The sequence below is a fragment of the Oncorhynchus kisutch genome, unplaced genomic scaffold (genome assembly GCF_002021735.2).
Source record: "Oncorhynchus kisutch isolate 150728-3 unplaced genomic scaffold, Okis_V2 Okis05a-Okis16b_hom, whole genome shotgun sequence".
NCBI lineage: Eukaryota > Metazoa > Chordata > Actinopteri > Salmoniformes > Salmonidae > Oncorhynchus > Oncorhynchus kisutch.
In genome coordinates this window covers 2588663-2606722 of record NW_022261982.1, presented here as the reverse complement: position 1 = coordinate 2606722, position 18060 = coordinate 2588663, and the positions used below count along the sequence as shown (strand labels likewise).

Below are 18060 nucleotides of genomic sequence, written 5' to 3'. Positions count from 1 at the left end.
ATTATTGGTACTATATATAATATATATATTATTGGTACTATATATAATATATATTATTGGTACTATATATAATATATATATTATTGGTACTATATATAATATATATATTATTGGTACTATATATAATATATATATTATTGGTACTATATAATATATATATTATTGGTACTATATATAATATATATATTATTGGTACTATATATAATATATATATTATTGGTACTATATATAATATATATATTATTGGTACTATATATAATATATATATTATTGGTACTATATATAATATATATATTATTGGTACTATATATAATATATATATTATTGGTACTATATATAATATATATATTATTGGTACTATATATAATATATATATTATTGGTACTATATATAATATATATATTATTGGTACTATATATAATATATATATTATTGGTACTATATATAATATATATATTATTGGTACTGTATATAATATATTATATATAGTACCAGTCATTAGTTTGGACACACCTGCTCATTCAAGGGTTTTTCTTTATTTTTACTATTTTCTACATTGTAGAATAATAGTGAAGACATTAAAACTATAAAAGAACACATATGGAATCATGTAGTAACCAAAAAAAGTATATTTTCGATTTTAGACTCGTCAAAGTAGCCACCCTTTGCCTTGAAGACATCTTTACACACTCTTGCCATTCCCTCATCCAGCTTCACCAGGAATGCTTTTTCAAAAGACTTGAAGGAGTTCCCACATATACTGAACACTTGTTGGCTGCTTTTCCTTTACTCTGGGGTCCAACTCATCCCAAACCATCTCAATTGGGATGAGGTCGGGTAATTGTGGAGGCCAGGTCATCTGATGCAGCACTCCATCTCTCTCTCTCCTCTAGCGCTTACACAGCCTGGAGGTGTGTTGGGTCAATGTCCCAAATGATAGTCCCACTAAGCCCAAACCAGATGGGATTGCATAGCACTGCAGAATGCTGTGGTAGCCATGCTGGTTAAGTATGCCTTCAATTCTAAATAAATCACAGACAGTTCAGTGACGCCTAGAAGGCCGGTGACATAGACCTCTGGAACTGGTGAACGGAATGAGCAGCAGTACGGGGGGAATCCGTGACACTTATTCTAAAATGTATTTTAAAAAATGCTTTCCTAATCAATCCACACACAATACCCCATAATGACAAAGCAAAAACATGTTTTTAGAAATGTTTGCTAATTCTTATTCATAAGTATTCAGACCCTTTACTCAGTACGTTGTTAAAGCACCTTTGGCGTCTTGGTGATTCCAAACTTCTCCTATTTAAGAATGATGGAGGCCACTGTGTTCTTGAGGACCTTCAATGCTGCAGACATTTTTTGGTACCCTTCCCCAGATCTGTGCCTCGACACAATCCTGCTTCCGAGCTCTACGGACAATTCATTCATGGCTTGGTTTTTGCTCTGACATGCACTGTCAACAGTGGGACCTTATATAGACAGGTGTGTGCCTTTCCTAAATCATGTCCAATCAATTGAATTTACCACAGGTGGATTCCAATCAAGTTGTAGAAACATCTCAAGGATGATCAATGGAAACAGGATGCACCTGAGCTCAATTTCGAGTCTCATAGCAAAGGGTCTGAATACTTATGTAAAAAGGTACATCTGCAAAAATGTAAACAAAAAATAACTGTTTTCGCTTTGTTATTATGGGGTATTGGTTGTAGATTGAAAAATAATAATAAATGTAATCAATTTTAGAATAAGACTGTAACATAATAGACTGTAAAAAGTCAAGGGGTCTGAATACTTTCCGAAGGCCCTGTATTTACATATTCTTTCTTTAGTGGTGGTGCATCTACAGTCCCATGATCCTGGAACAGGGACCTAGCTCAACTGTAATGCTTGGTAACCTCTGACCATTGTTTTGGTTAAAACTTTTAAAAATGTCTTTAACCCTTCTGGGTGACAACCAATTTGGGTGACAACTAACAACCAATGCTTTTTAAGTAGCATCTACATGTTGTTTCTCCGCGAGATTTTGAGCTGATAATAGCTGTTATTTTCACAGGATCGTTATATGAAGACCCACGGGTGTCATAATGAGCCTATGACACATCTTACTATGCATTGGAACTGCATCACAAAGCATTACACCTATCGCTGTTAAGTAAAGTGTTACCTCATGCAGCCCAGGTTTTGAATTCGGACTACAACTGTCACGAAAATCTATGGTCAGGACCAAAATAAAGGAATGAGATTCAGCCCATATCTATCACTCAAGCCTGAATATTGTGCTCATATTGTGAAGAAGAAGTTTTTTTAGATTTTCAACACAACTTTATTTGTACTTCTTACACACAATGATGCACATCCTCAACCCTTGGTGGTGACGTGCCGTACTACTTGACACAGCGGATGGAGCCCACGTTGGCCTGCATGCCCCCCCACTCGGTGTGGCGTCTGTACTCTCCCCTCTCCAGCAGGTACTGGCGCCCCCTGTAGTTGGGATGCTCAAAGAAAACCCAGGCACCTTCGAACACCTTGCAGGAGTTCACCTCGCGGCTGTGCCAGCGCTCCTGGAAGGAGGGCATGTTGTCTGCCACCTCCATGCTCTGGCCCTCAAAGTTAGGTTTCTCCCACAGCTTCATTCTCCACGAGTTGCCCACCTGGAGTCAGGAAACAGAATCACAACAAGAACTAAATGTTAAAGCATTTGTTTTTTTAGGGAAGATATGACCATCTAAATAAAAAAAATGATATCTTGACCTGCCCCTTTATGGCTGAACAATAACTGCTGCACAGTCAGACATGTAAAATACATTTACAGTAGGGTGGTAAGGTCTTGTTAGGAACAAGCTCTGTAAGTGTGGTGCTAACCTGGGTATAATGATTACAGGTTGGTTATACTTCTCTATTCCGTATGAACTCTTTCAAAAAGTCTCATATTGTCCATCCATCCACTCTACTCACATTCCTAATGATGCGACAGGACCTGACGGTGTCATTAAATCCCATCCAGCGCTGGTAGTCAGGGTACTCTCCAGGGGTCAGCACGTACTGGAAGCCCATGTAGTTGGGCCTCTCGTACACCACCCAGAATCCCCCCTCCACCCTGACTGAGTTACAGCGGCTGAAGAAGGTGTGCAGGTCGCTGGAGTCACTGTCACACTCATAGTACCGTCCCTGGTAGTTCCGGTCCTCGTAGAAGGTGATCTGACACCAAACATCATATAATTAAGTGATAATTCCTGAGAAGCCTGTGGTAACTTGTAGAATAGACACCAGCTGGTATGCGGTTTTAACCAATCAGCATTCAGGATTAGACCCACCCGTTGTATAATACATATTATGAGTTTCTCTGCAACTTCAATGACATATGCAGTTTGTATATAACTTACTATAGAGTTATACTGTATGATAACTTGGATAACTTTGTGACAGCTTTATCAATAACTGAATGTGGTAACTTTATCAATAATTTAATGTGATAGCCTTATCAATAACTTCATGTGATAGCTTAATCAATAACTTCATGTGATCGCTTAATAAATAACTTCATGTGATAGCTTCATCAATAACTTCATGTGATCGCTTAATCAATATTAATAATTAATCAACCTTTTCCATGGTTAATTATCAGTAGGCCAGGCGTGATACATTAAACCACCAAGCTCCACCAATATTCTCTTTATATGCAGCCAGGACAACAAACGCAAGCACATGGTTACTTAGCACTGTTTGAATTGGATATAATTCAATCAGTAATTCAAATCCAGACTCATCACATTGTTCAGAAGCACTGATGCCCCGATCTACAAACAAAGACAAATGGAAAGTGCAAACCATCCCAAATGCACTTTATACCGTACACCATGCTGACCAAAACAAGGGCACTAGAGGACATTGGTTTCTTTATACCGTACACCATGCTGACCAAAACAAGGGCACTAGAGGACATTGGTTTCTTTATACCGTACACCATGCTGACCAAAACAAGGGCACTAGAGGACATTGGTTTCTTTATACCGTACACCATGCTGACCAAAACAAGGGCACTAGAGGACATTGGTTTCTTTATACCGTACACCATGCTGACCAAAACAAGGGCACTAGAGGACATTGGTTTGATATCAAATGTTTTGGGTCAGGGCCCATCCTTTTTCATTTGTCAAAGAACCTGCAAGAGGTCTGGTCTCCACAACAGGACAAGAGGTCTGGTCTCCACAACAGGACAAGAGGTCTAGTCTCCACAACAGGACAAGAGGTCTAGTCTCCATAACAGGACAACAGGTCTGGTCTGCACAACAGGACTATTCATGTGCATCTTTTTGACACTGCTGATGGTGCTTATGATGTCTATAACCCCTCTTAAAGGGATAGTTCACCAACACATTTCAAAATTACAAATGTGTTGTGGTACCCTGAAATCAGGTTATGAACAAGGAGAAGGAGAGACTGCAGTACATGCTTTGGGTTGTTTACCCAGCCACTGTCACTACCTGTTAAAAAAAAAGTCTCGCCCCAAACTAATGTGAGACAATGTAACACACCAGATATCAGTCTTGTAGTACTCGAGAGGGCTTAAGACCACATGTTGAGTGTCTCAGTCTTGTCTCAGTGTCGGGGATACAGTCAGCACATAAAACTCCTAATTATCAGCTTCCATTCAGTCAGCACATAAAACTCCTAATTATCAGCTTCCATTCAGTCAGCACATAAAACTCCTAATTATCAGCTTCCATTCAGTCAGCACATAAAACTCCTAATTATCAGCTTCCATTCAGTCAGCACATTAAACCGCTATAGGCCTTCAGTATGTGACAGGTTGGTGATTCTGGAAGGACCACAACCGTAATACTATCACACTGATGTAGGAGAGTGTCATTTTTGTAAAACACAAAGAGCCAGTGGTGGTAGTGGAGGATACACACAGGTATAAACCGTATACCCACTTTTCTTTTATTGGGCATTATTTATACTCACTTCTTAATCCCTACTGATGCGTATCAAAGTAGTGTACTCCTCCACTACACTACTAGTAGTACAATAGAGAAATCATGTGCAAAACATGTGAAATATATTCACATGCTAGTTTCACCAGATGATCATCTACAGGCAGCAAGAGGTTTAAAAAATAGGTTATATAGGTTCCATAATGTACACTAAGGCATTGTTGGCAGAATAGATGGATGCAGTTCAATGCATGATTAATATAATGGGAATGTCAATGCAATTAAACTAGCAAGGGAAGTGATCACAAGTCAGTCATAACCTGGCTAATAGGCTAGCACATCTATTTATGTTGCAAGCTAAAAACACAGAGCCTAACTTTAGCTAGCTAGCTGCTAGGAGGATGTCATGTCATTGGAGGAGTGGGTGAGTGACTGTGTATTTCCCCTCATCGTTTTTCAGTGGCTATACACAGCTAAAGATGCAGTCATTTGGTTAGCTAACAAAAACTTTAACGACTGTTATACAGTTAGCATAGATCTTACGTTCGCAAATTCCCTCTGGCTAACTACTCCGATTTCAGAGCACTCTCCGTCTGAGTGTGTCAGAGCGCAGAATAACTGATGAATTGCTGAACTGCTGAATATGACTGGTGTCAGTAAACGTAGGGGCAAAAAAAAGTAATAGTTAGTCAAGAACGCTCAAGATAATATGTAAACAGCCTAACCAGCTCTGCTACGGCAAGTAAACTGGTAATTCGTGTTTGGAAGTAGCTATCCAATTTGAGCTAGTTTGCTTGGGTGCTTGGTTGGGACAAACATGCATTGGCAGGCAAGCAGCAGAAGGACTAGGAGGCTACAATTCCCCATCGTTTATCAGTGGAACTTTAACTGCCAACTATCTGAAAACGTTTGAGAGGGTTTATCTAATGTTCCTTTGTTAGATTTTTGTTAATCTTGCTCTGGCTAACATTAGTTGTTGACGTTGTTGTTGATGTGCATAACTGAGGGAGAGAGAGCCTACATTTTCATAGTTGTTTGATCAATAGGACTGTAAAGTTCCTAAATGTAAGAGGACTCCTGTGGTGTTTACATATTTGCAGGAATCCATTCAGGTGTATTTTGTGGCTTTTGGCAAATGCTTTCTAATGGTCTGAAGTTGCGCTGTGCAACTGATGACCGGTCCTACTGCCTGTAAACACAGTCCAGTTCATAGTGAATGATGACAGGCCCTACTGCCTGTAAACACACAGTCCAGTTCATAGTGAATGATGACAGGTCCTACTGCCTGTAAACACACAGTCCAGTTCATAGTGAATGATGACAGGTCCTACTGCCTGTAAACACACAGTCCAGTTCATAGTGAATGATGACAGGTCCTACTGCCTGTAAACACACAGTCCAGTTCATAGTGAATGATGACAGGTCCTACTGCCTGTAAACACACAGTCCAGTTCATAGTGAATGATGACAGGTCCTACTGCCTGTAAACACATAGTCCAGTTCATAGTGAATGATGACAGGTCCTACTGCCTGTAAACACACAGTCCAGTTCATAGTGAATGATGACAGGTCCTACTGCCTGTAAACACAGTCCAGTTCATAGTGAATGATGACAGGTCCTACTGCCTGTAAACACACAGTCCAGTTCATAGTGAATGATGACAGGCCCTACTGCCTGTAAACACACAGTCCAGTTCATAGTGAATGATGACAGGTCCTACTGCCTGTAAACACACAGTCCAGTTCATAGTGAATGATGACAGGTCCTACTGCCTGTAAACACAGTCCAGTTCATAGTGAATGATGACAGGTCCTACTGCCTGTAAACACAGTCCAGTTCATAGTGAATGATGACAGGTCCTACTGCCTGTAAACACACAGTCCAGTTCATAGTGAATGATGACAGGTCCTACTGCCTGTAAACACACAGTCCAGTTCATAGTGAATGATGACAGGTCCTACTGCCTGTAAACACACAGTCCAGTTCATAGTGAATGATGACAGGTCCTACTGCCTGTAAACACACAGTCCAGTTCATAGTGAATGATGACAGGTCCTACTGCCTGTAAACACACAGTCCAGTTCATAGTGAATGATGACAGGTCCTACTGCCTGTAAACACACAGTCCAGTTCATAGTGAATGATGACAGGTCCTACTGCCTGTAAACACACAGTCCAGTTCATAGTGAAGGATGACAGGTCCTACTGCCTGTAAACACACAGTCCAGTTCATAGTGAATGATGACAGGTCCTACTGCCTGTAAACACAGTCCAGTTCATAGTGAATGATGACAGGTCCTACTGCCTGTAAACACACAGTCCAGTTCATAGTGAATGATGACAGGCCCTACTGCCTGTAAACACACAGTCCAGTTCATAGTGAATGATGACAGGTCCTACTGCCTGTAAACACACAGTCCAGTTCATAGTGAATGATGACAGGTCCTACTGCCTGTAAACACACAGTCCAGTTCATAGTGAATGATGACAGGCCCTACTGCCTGTAAACACAGTCCAGTTCATAGTGAATGATGACAGGTCCTACTGCCTGTAAACACACAGTCCAGTTCATAGTGAATGATGACAGGTCCTACTGCCTGTAAACACACAGTCCAGTTCATAGTGAATGATGACAGGTCCTACTGCCTGTAAACACACAGTCCAGTTCATAGTGAATGATGACAGGCCCTACTGCCTGTAAACACACAGTCCAGTTCATAGTGAATGATGACAGGTCCTACTGCCTGTAAACACACAGTCCAGTTCATAGTGAATGATGACAGGTCCTACTGCCTGTAAACACAGTCCAGTTCATAGTGAATGATGACAGGTCCTACTGCCTGTAAACACACAGTCCAGTTCATAGTGAATGATGACAGGTCCTACTGCCTGTAAACACAGTCCAGTTCATAGTGAATGATGACAGGTCCTACTGCCTGTAAACACACAGTCCAGTTCATAGTGAATGATGACAGGTCCTACTGCCTGTAAACAGAGTCCAGTTCATAGTGAATGATGACAGGTCCTACTGCCTGTAAACACACAGTCCAGTTCATAGTGAATGATGACAGGTCCTACTGCCTGTAAACACACAGTCCAGTTCATAGTGAATGATGACAGGTCCTACTGCCTGTAAACACAGTCCAGTTCATAGTGAATGATGACAGGTCCTACTGCCTGTAAACACACAGTCCAGTTCATAGTGAATGATGACAGATCCTACTGCCTGTAAACAGAGTCCAGTTCATAGTGAATGATGACAGGTCCTACTGCCTGTAAACACACAGTCCAGTTCATAGTGAATGATGACAGATCCTACTGCCTGTAAACACACATTGTCAAATGATTTGAATACATGTCATTAAATGACACTTATTACAAGTTGTTTTAAGTTGTGTGTATGCAGGGAGGGGGCATGTAACCATAGATATATTATTGAGTGTAATGACTAGCCTGTGTACAGCTTTACTCTGACTTCAAGGCTGGGGTCTTTGTAAAGAGAGGATAACTACATCTAGAAAGTAAGGATCCTCTATTATTTCCTATTCTACATCTTTATATACTGTAAGGTTGGGATGTTTTGACTTACTTTCCCTACAAACTTGATTTCAGAATTTTTATTTTTTATTTATTTTTTAAATTAAGGGGTGGATCAGCTTAATATTGCAGAGAGGATGTTGCTTCCAATGTAATTGTCTGCATCATTTCCAATCCCCCATATTTTATGGGTAAATATATATATCCATACACTCTTGCATACATATACACATACATGATGAAATGATGTTTTATTATTGGTTGGCAGATTGCGGTGGGTTGTACATAGGTGTGCGTATCTACTAAGACATATTATGGATCATAATTTAAGGATTGAGGTACAAAGGGAAATCCAATAGAAACATTAGGATCCTGGTGGTGCAGCAGACTAAGTAGTGTACAGAGCTTGAAGATCGCAGGTTTAAATCCTTTAAAAAAGCTATACATACACTATATATACAAAAGTATGTGGACACCCCTTCAAATGAGTGGAATCAGCTATTTCAGCCACACCCGTTGCTGACAGGCGTATAAAATCGAGCACACAGCCATGCAATCTCCTTAGACAAACATTGGCAGTAGAATGGCCTTACTGAAGAGCTCAGTTACTTTCAATGTGACACGGTCATAGGATGCCACCTTTCCAACAAGTCAGTTTGTCAAATGTCTGCCCTGCTAGAGCTGCTGTAGTCAACTGTAAGTGCTGTTATTGTGAAGTGGAAACATCTGGGAGCAACAATGGCTCAGCCACACAGTGGTAGACCACAGAACGGGACCGCCGAGTGCTGAAGCGCGTCAAAATCATCTGTCCTTGGTTGCAACATTCACCACTGAGTTCAAAACTGCTTCTGGAAGCAAGCCTAAAATCACAATGCGCAATGCCAAGCGTCGGCTGGAGTGATGAAAAGCTCACCGCCATCGGACACTGGAAAATGTGTTCTCTGGAGTGATGAATCACATTTCACTATCTTACAGACTGACGGACGAATCTGAGTTTGGCAGATGCCAGGAGAACGCTACCTGCCCGAATGCATAGTGTCAACTGTAAAGTTTGGTGGAGGAGGAATAATGGTCTGGGGCTGTTTTTCATGGTTCAGTCTAGACCCCTTAGTTCCAGTGAAGGGAAATCTTAACGCTACAGCATACAATGACATTCTAGATGATTCTGTGCTTCCAACTTTGTGTTAACAGTTTGGGGAAGGCTCTTTCCTGTTTCAGCATGACAATGCCCCTGTGCACAAACTGAGGTCCATACAGAAATGGTTTGTTGAGATCGGTGTGGAAGAACTTGACTGACCTGCACAGAGCCCTGACCTGAACCCCTTTGGGATTCATTGGAATGCCGACTGCGAGCCAGGCCTAATTGGCCAACATCAGTGTCCAAACTCACTAATGTTCTTGTGGCTGAATGGAAGCAAGTCCCCGCAGCAATGTTCCAACATCTAGTCGAAAGCCTTCCCAGAAGAGTGGAGGTTGTTATAGCAGCAAAGGAGGGGAACAAACTCCATATTAATGCCCATGATTTTGAAACGAGATGTTCGATGAGCAGATACTTTTGGTCATGTAGTGTATGTTTGGACAATACCCTAATAAAGTTTAATTATGTCCATTATCTTTAAGTTTGCCCATGATAATAATGTTATATTCTTTGAATGTTTGTGGGACGTTATCATCCTAAAGTTAGCTCAAACCCTAACTAGAACTTGGGACGGTTACCTAATGCTCTGGGAATGTTCTCAGTTTGCTTGGCAGTTTGTTAATTGACATTCAGAATACTCAGAAGGTCGCTTATGAAATTGACTTGTCAGAAAAGTTTAGCATTGTGGTAGGATCATAGTGTCCTACCACCAAACTCATGGAACCTTTTATCTTTTGCACATGTTTGTATCTCACCTCAACAGATCACAAAACGAGTTTCAGACATTTGCAAATAGTTCATTTTTTATTGGATCATGTCACACAGACTCAATAAGACCAGAGAACAACTCGATCCCACGCTCAAAGGTCACAGAGCCTTAGAACTCAGTGATCCTGCGGAAGGAGCCCACAGCGGCAGTGGCGGCGCTCCAGTCTGTGTGGCGGGGGTACTCCCGGCGTTCCAGGAAGTACTGGTGTCCCCTGTAGTTCGGCAGCTCGTAGAAGGCCCAGGCGCCGTGGGTCACCATGCACGAGTACACCTCGCGGAACTTAAAGGCCTCGTAGACCGAGGGGCAGTCCTCGGCCCACTCCACCATCTGACCGCCGAAGTCTGGCCTCTCGTACAGCCTCAGCTTCCACACGTTGCCATACACCTGGCAGGAACAGAGGGAGAGAAAGACAAACATTGTGAAGGGTTAGTTAGGATTTTGTTTTGTACCAAATCTACTGTAATATAATTTATTGGGTGTTTCAGAGGCTTCTGAAATTCAGTTGGATATCATATTAGCTATAGCTGCCGTACATTCATGTTAAATATAATAAACTACATGTAAGATATCATCTTCACTTATGTTGGTCAATAAATTATTTAAATATAGAACAACTCATTCAAATTTAAATGCCGTTGTAGCATGTTTAACGTGGATTTGTTAGTCTCTTTTCGTGTTCGAAGGGCATGAACTATTAACGGAAAATGCCCCTTTAAAGGTTTCTTGGCATATTTCCTCTTAAAGTGATGGGCGTGGGGGTAAAATGCTGCCAAAAATGTCTGCTTTTGTCTGCTTGTATTGTCTGCTGGATTATAGAGCAGTGTGTTATTCCCTGATGCATTCTGGGCCTGAGGTCCACTTAACCCTGTATGAAACACTATCTCAGTCCCATTCTGTAACAGACTTTTATACACTTTTATACAATATTAGTCAAGAGGGAGGATTAGCTTACCTCCTAGTTGTTTTTTTTTACACATTTTTCAGAGCAAATTTGAAATGCATATGGTTTGTGTTACAAGTTTCTGCGATGAAAGAGACACATTAACTGCTGGGAACTATGGGACTAAGATTTTTTTTTAAAGGCATACAGAAGAGGGAGAGAGAGTATGGAGGGAGGGAGGAGAGAATTATGATATGAAATATGGATATGCAAGGAATCATCTTACGTTTTTGATGGCGCGGCAGGACTTGACACTATCGTTGAATCCCATCCATTGCTGGTTGTCTGTGTACTCCCCTGGGCTCAGGATGTATTGGTAGCCCTTGTAGTTGGGTTTCTCATAAAGCACCCAGGCCCCGCTCTCCACCCTCGCCGAGTTGCAGCGGCTGAAGTAGGAGTGCAGGTCGGCACAGTCGGTGCTGCACTCATAGCAGCGGCCCTGGAAATGATTTTCCTCGTAGAATGTGATCTAAGGAAGGATGGGAAGCAGAGAATACTCTGCGGTGAGTTACGGAGGAAAACAAATATCATATTACTACAGGATCACATATTACATTAACACTTTATTCAGACATAAAGTCATATAAAAATGGCAAAGCCATATCTTCAAACTATTATCAAGTTAACTTTTTGTGTTTGCAGGAATATGAAGAGTATGAAGAGTGTTGGCTGCACATGAATGAATAAACATATGAACCCAAATGCAAGGTATATGCATTGAAGTTACTATCATCACTGATAAATACAGATTTGTTTTTTAATGCGTCACCTTACCTTCACCATTTTGCAGCACAGTCTACTACTTTCTTAGCTGCCGCACCGTCAAAGTATTTATGTATAAACAAAATGTGCAGAGTGTGGAAAGCCTTTGATATCCAAATGAGGCCGATTTGCATATCAGCAAAAATGATTTGGTCATGTTTCATTTCTCTTTGTTCCAGTCTAATGATTCTGTAACAAACGATTGCTGGAACAGTGAAATGAATGTTATAAAGGCCTAAGTCACAAAATTCTGCTCTGACTACTTTATGATCATTTATTTTTCTGTTGGGGTTTACATCTAGGATATACTGAGTGTGTTTCCTATTCCACTACTCTTGTTGAGGAAAATGGACTTGGATCAAGTTTCTTCTTCATCTGATATCAAAGATGATCTGCATGTTTATGTGAGATTTGTACTTGTTTTAAAAAAACCATCTAACTGCTGTATTGTACTACATTTTCAAATGATACGAACATTTAAATTGCTACTTGGCCTTGAAATACAGTATCTTATGTTTTTCAATAATTACTTTAGTTGTGATTTTTGAAATTACAAACACATAGCCTATTTTTAATTGATAAGCAGGGTGTTGATAAGCAGGTGTTGATATTGGCAAGATATTTGCCTCGCTACCACTCTCTGTGAACAGATTTTCTGACAGTTACTTGATACTGATTTGAGGTCAAATCATTCCATTGTAGAAATTGAAGTGGATGTATACTGAAAGCAACTATGGATACTCAATGAAATGTCAATGAGAGCTAATTTAACTGCTAACCTTGATAATGAAAATACTGGAAAAACAACCTTTCAGCTAAACTTAGCATATTTCTCAATCTTGGATCCTTTCTCAAACTGGTCTCGGAGCATTTTGTATTATTCTGTACGTAAATTCGAGACACTTCATTTAGTATGATATCTAATGTTTCGTATGGTATGTATTCATTTGTGGATCTCCATCACCAATTTTAGTATGATAAGTTACGAATTACAATTCCTATTATATGTTACGAATTTGCAAAACATACAGTATGTTATGAATTGACAAAACGTATGATATGTTACAAATTCTAGCTAGGTGGCTAACATTAGCTAGGTGGGGTGGGCCGTCATTGTAAATAAGAAATTGTTCTTAACTGACTTGCCTAGTTAAATACAGGTTCAATAAAAAATGTACAAATACATTTAAAAACTCTAGGTTAGGTTTAAGGTTAGGTTTAAGGTTAGGTTTAAGGTTAGGTTTAAGGTTAGGTTTAAGTTTAGGTTTAAGGTTAGGTTTAAGATTAGGTTTAAGGTTAGGTTTAAGGTTAGGTTTAAGGTTAAGTTTAAGGTTAGGTTTAAGGTTAGGTTTAAGGTTAGGTTTAAGGTTAGGTTTAAGGTTAAGTTTAAGGTTAGGTTTAAGGTTAGGTTTAAGGTTAGGTTTAAGATTAGGTTTAAGGTTAGGTTTAAGTTTAGGTTTAAGGTTAGGTTTAAGGTTAGGTTTAAGGTTAGGTTTAAGGTTAAGTTTAAGGTTAGGTTTAAGGTTAGGTTTAAGGTTAGGTTTAAGGTTAGGTTTAAGGTTAGGTTTAAGGTTAGGTTTAAGTGTAAAAGTTAGGTTAAATGGGTAGGGTTAGCTAAAAGGATTAAGGTTAGGGGAAGTGTTATGGTTTGGGAATGTGGGTTAGCTAAAAGGATTAAGGTTAAGGGAATGGTTTAGCTAAGTAGTTGCAAAGTAGCTAAAAAGTAGTAAGTAGCTAAAATGCTAAAGTTGTCCGTGATGAGGTTTGAACTTTCATCCTTTGGGTTGCCTTAGATTTCAAACTGTCTTATGTAACCATACTGAACAAATAGTTATCATACATTTTCTATGTTAGGTCTAGTCTGAGACCAGGCTGCATTTCTATATAATTATGTAGGCCTATCATTACCGCAAGTACTGCATGCAGCTTTTCCATATTTAGTCATCAGAGCCAACATCTTTGAATGTAAAGAAACTCTTAATGGCCCTCTATCATCCATCAGTAAAGTCAAGCATTCATCGTTTCATAATTGGTTGCATTACTTGTATGCTTATAAAGGCCCACCTCCGAGGAAGTATTTAGAGTAATTCATGTCGTAGAGCAGAAACTGTTGTTCTTGTTTAGATTCCACCTCAGACTGACTTAAGACTCCTAAAACATATTATGGAATTGGGGATGGGAACGTTGTGGTGATTCCCACGCGTAGCAGAGAAATAACAACCCTGATTGACAGCGGTCACTGTAACTAGCTAGCATGCTAACCTTAGCTAGCTAATGAACGTTATATGAGTACAATTTAAACTAAGACAGGCGTACTTTAGGTCAGGTGAAAATAATTATTTCAGAAACTAACTACCAGCCTACCTGTCAAGAGATGAGCCTCAGCTAAACTGTGCCAATACCAGTTGTTGAGATGTTGAGGGCTGACATTTGTCTGACTCTTTCAGTTTTTGATCATTCCAGTGAAACTGTCGGCTTCCAGACGTCATTAATATTTAGACGTGCACAAGAACATAATCAAATAGCTATATTCTTTGTTCTTTCAGCAAGCTAGCTAGCTATACAATGAGTATACATATCATTAAGAACACCTGCTCTTTCCATGACACAGACTGACCAGGTGAATCCAGGTAAAAGCTATGACCCCTTATTGATGTCACTTGTTAAATCCGTCATTGTAAATAAGATTTTGTTCTTAACTGACTTGCCTAGTTAAAGGTACAATTATTTATTTTTTAATCCACCTCAATCAGTGTAGTGGTGTTCTAAAATACAATCATATCACACAATTTGACCATTTATAAAATCATCTATGTAGACTATTTAAAAATAAGTGAAATCTGACATGATCAAATGGATTATGATAATTAGCTGTGAAGTGTAGATTCGTCACTAGTTAACACAGCCACAAAGTCATAAAACAGGATTTTAAGCCTAACTCTCACTTTAACCCTAACCTTAACAACACCGCTAACCTTAGCCTAACCTTAAATTAAGACCAAAAAGCACATTTTTGTTTTCATGAATTTGTATGATATAGCCACGTCTGACTTTGGCTGTTTTTATCTAGTAGAAACCCACATGTAGACTATTGAGAAAAGCTGTTTGGCTCTCAGTCGATTTGCGAATAGGAAGAACTTTGCAGCGGAATAAAAAAAACATTGCCATGCTGGTGAGTGGTAACGTTTAGAGAAAACCCAGCCCTGAAACTAATCGTAGGCTGAAAATAATTTGCACATCATCTAATAGGAAAAGATACGGAAGACTCACGGAAACATCCGAAGTCACACATTCGGATTTGGCACTTCAAGGCCAAATATATCATACTTTGACTAAAATGATGACATAGTGACTTACATTGTTGTGAAACGTCGTAGGTAAGCTGTGGCCATCATCTTTTAGCTGTAAAAAGTGAATTTCTAATGGTGTGGGCGTTAAATAATGATAAGTAAACTGCTGGGTTGGTCTCCTTACTCTCAGTTCCCCTAGCCTCTGTCCCCCTATAGGCTGAGTCACTGCAGGATTAACCGAGCATGACCTCGTGACCCCATCTGCTCCCAGGACTGTTGACATCCACCTCTCAAAACAGTTGTCATGGTGATAGACACATTCTCACCCCCCCCCCCCCCTCTAAAATGTGTATGTTAAATACAATACACAAATCATTAAGATCCATCTTCACAGCCTAAAAAAATGAAGTAAACAATTATTGCACCATATATTTCATACTCCAAACCAATTATAATGATGGTGAAAAGTGTTGGTCTTTTGTAAAACACAATCCAATACATGTAAAAAGTGTTTGTAAATACTCTTGGTAAAATATGATAAAACCAGCTACATGTTTTAAATACCTATGATCACATGATAATTCTAATACAGTATTCGTGCCCACTGTCTCTCTGCTTGTGCCAGCCAAGGACACAGCTGCACAAAATCAACAGCAAGAAGCATCCTGCTTATTCATCAGGATGGGGAATTTGAATAACAAAAAGCCATTTGAAATGGTATAAGGTATAAAAGCTTGAGTGAACATGGCCTATTGGACAACATCCCAGAGCCGCAGCAAACAAACACCATGGCCAAGGTACAGTGCTGTATAGCTGGATTTCCTGCCTGATACATTAGCAATTTACTTTATTTTATTTATTTATTTTAGAATTGTTAAGTTACAGTTTTGATGTTAAAAGCTTTTTTTATGTTCAGTAATGTTCAATTACATTTGAAGAGCTGTTCTTCATGGCTGAGTTTGTGGGCCTCATTTCTACATCTTGACCATTTCATTGTTGATTTACTAAATTCATTACCAGTCGTTCTTCTTACAGAACAAATTGTTTACATTTCAATATTTAATTATTTAGTTGATAAAAATTACTTTTGATTTGAGGCATATCCTTTTCCTCTCTGTGTTGTGATTGATGCCTTTTTCGTTGGTTGCTCCAGATCATCTTCTACGAGGACAGGAACTTCCAGGGTCGTTCCTATGAGACCAGCTCAGACTGCCCTGAGTTGACCTCCTACCTGAGCAGGTGCAACTCCTGCAGGGTGGAGAGCGGCTGCTTCATGGTGTACGACCGCTCCAACTTCCAGGGAAACCAGTACTTTGTGAGGAGAGGAGAGTATGGTGACTACCAGCGTATGGGCATGTCTGACTCCGTTCGCTCCTGCCGTAACATCCCCATGGTAAGATGGCTCTATTGGAAAACAACTTATATATGATGCATTTATAGTGTCATATGTATAGTGTATATATAGCTTAATACAATGTATCAAAAAATGTAAGTTTTTGATTGTAAACTGATCAGATTCCTATTTAATTACTTTGATCATGTTCTTACTTTAAATATGTGTCCTTATTAACTTTACAGCACAAAGGACAGTTCAGGATGCAGGTCTATGAGAGAGAGAACTTTGGGGGTCAGATGCACGAGATGATGGACGACTGTGACTCCATCCAGGAGCGTTACCGCATGTCCGACTGCCAGTCCTGCAACGTGATGGAGGGCCACTGGCTCATGTACGAGCAGCCCCACTTCAGAGGCAGGCAGATGTACGTGAGGCCTGGAGAGTACAGGAACCTCAGAGAGATGGGCAACAGCTCCGTGAACAGATACACCTCCATGAAACGTGTCCTGGATTCCTGCGAGAGCCAGCATCATTGAAGTCTGAGATTCTTATTTTTCTGGCATTCAAAATAAATATTGGATAATTGAAATGCATGTTTCATTGTCTATGTATTACTTACCTAAACTTTAATGATCATTCTAGTACAAGTGAATGATAATATTTTGTCTCTAGTGCCTTCAGAAAGTATTCGTACCCCTTAACTTATTCCACACTTTGTTGTGTCACAGGCTGAATAATAAAAAATTATAAAAATCTCCCCCATCTACAAACAATACCCTGTAACAACAAAGCGAAAATATGTTTTTAGATATTTTTGCACATTTATTGCAAATTAAATACAGAAATGTCCCATTTATATAAGTATTCAATACTTTGTATAAACACCTTTGGCAGCGATTACAGCTGTGTGTCCTTCTGGGTAAGTCTCTAAGAGCTTTCCAAAAGTGGATTGTGCAACATTATTTTTTTCAAAATTCTTCAAGCTCTGTGAAATTGGTTGTTTATTACTGCTAGACAACCATTTTCAGGTCTTGCCATATATTTCCAAGTAGATTTAAGTCAATACTGTAACTCGACCACTCAGGAACATTCATTGTCTTCTTGGTAAGCAACTCCAGTGTAGATTTGGCCTTGTGTTTGAGGTTATTGTCCTGCTGAAAGGGGAATTAATCTCCCAGTGTCTGGTGGAAAGTAGACTGAACCAGGTTTTCTTCTAGGATTTTGACTGTGCTTAGCTCCATTCTGTTTTTTTTTTATCCTGAAAAACTCCCCAGTCCTTAACGATGACAAGCATACCCATAACATGATGCAGGGACCACTATGCTTGAAAATATGGAGTGTGGT

At 39.7% G+C, this 18060-nt stretch overlaps 3 protein-coding genes across 4 annotated transcripts; 1 reads left to right on the top strand and 2 right to left on the bottom strand.

Annotated features, from left to right (window-relative positions):
- Nucleotides 1-2390: 2390 nt before the first annotated feature.
- Nucleotides 2391-4081, bottom strand: LOC109877539 (gamma-crystallin S-1-like). The gene is made up of 3 exons (XM_020469777.2): nt 3872-4081; nt 2962-3204; nt 2391-2657 (listed from the first exon to the last, which is right to left on the bottom strand). Exons 1-3 carry the CDS (start codon nt 4079-4081, stop codon nt 2391-2393), a joined length of 720 nt encoding a protein of 239 aa, XP_020325366.2.
- Nucleotides 4082-10400: 6319 nt separating this feature from the next.
- Nucleotides 10401-15695, bottom strand: LOC109877437 (gamma-crystallin M2). 2 transcript variants are annotated; one of them, XM_031813616.1, is made up of 3 exons: nt 15448-15695; nt 11555-11797; nt 10401-10772 (listed from the first exon to the last, which is right to left on the bottom strand). In XM_031813616.1, exons 1-3 carry the CDS (start codon nt 15661-15663, stop codon nt 10497-10499), a joined length of 735 nt encoding a protein of 244 aa, XP_031669476.1. In that variant the 5' UTR covers nt 15664-15695; the 3' UTR covers nt 10401-10496. The 2 variants fall into 2 exon arrangements, with proteins under 2 accessions (XP_031669476.1, XP_031669477.1); XM_031813617.1 differs by lacking the exon at nt 15448-15695 and adding an exon at nt 12103-12312.
- Nucleotides 15696-16010: 315 nt separating this feature from the next.
- Nucleotides 16011-17309, top strand: LOC109877438 (gamma-crystallin M3-like). Its single transcript, XM_031813622.1, has 3 exons — nt 16011-16177; nt 16534-16773; nt 16959-17309. The coding sequence occupies exons 1-3, from the start codon at nt 16169-16171 to the stop codon at nt 17250-17252; spliced, it is 543 nt and encodes a 180-aa protein (XP_031669482.1). The 5' UTR covers nt 16011-16168; the 3' UTR covers nt 17253-17309.
- The last annotated feature ends 751 nt before the right edge of the window (nt 17310-18060 follow it).

Coding starts and splice junctions, on each gene's coding strand:
- LOC109877539 (XM_020469777.2), bottom strand. CDS start 4,081: ATGGTGTACGGTATAAAGAAACCAATGTCCTCTAGTGCCCTTGTTTTG. Junction 3,205..3,871: donor CCTCTAGTGCCCTTGTTTTG/GTCAGCATGGTG, acceptor GTTTGGTGTCAG/ATCACCTTCTACGAGGACCG. Junction 2,658..2,961: donor CCTGTCGCATCATTAGGAAT/GTGAGTAGAGTG, acceptor TCCTGACTCCAG/GTGGGCAACTCGTGGAGAAT.
- LOC109877437 (XM_031813616.1), bottom strand. CDS start 15,663: ATGTCAACAGTCCTGGGAGCAGATGGGGTCACGAGGTCATGCTCGGTT. Junction 11,798..15,447: donor CTACGACGTTTCACAACAAT/GTAAGTCACTAT, acceptor ATCCTTCCTTAG/ATCACATTCTACGAGGAAAA. Junction 10,773..11,554: donor CCTGCCGCGCCATCAAAAAC/GTAAGATGATTC, acceptor TGTTCCTGCCAG/GTGTATGGCAACGTGTGGAA.
- LOC109877438 (XM_031813622.1), top strand. Junction 16,774..16,958: donor CCTGCCGTAACATCCCCATG/GTAAGATGGCTC, acceptor TTAACTTTACAG/CACAAAGGACAGTTCAGGAT.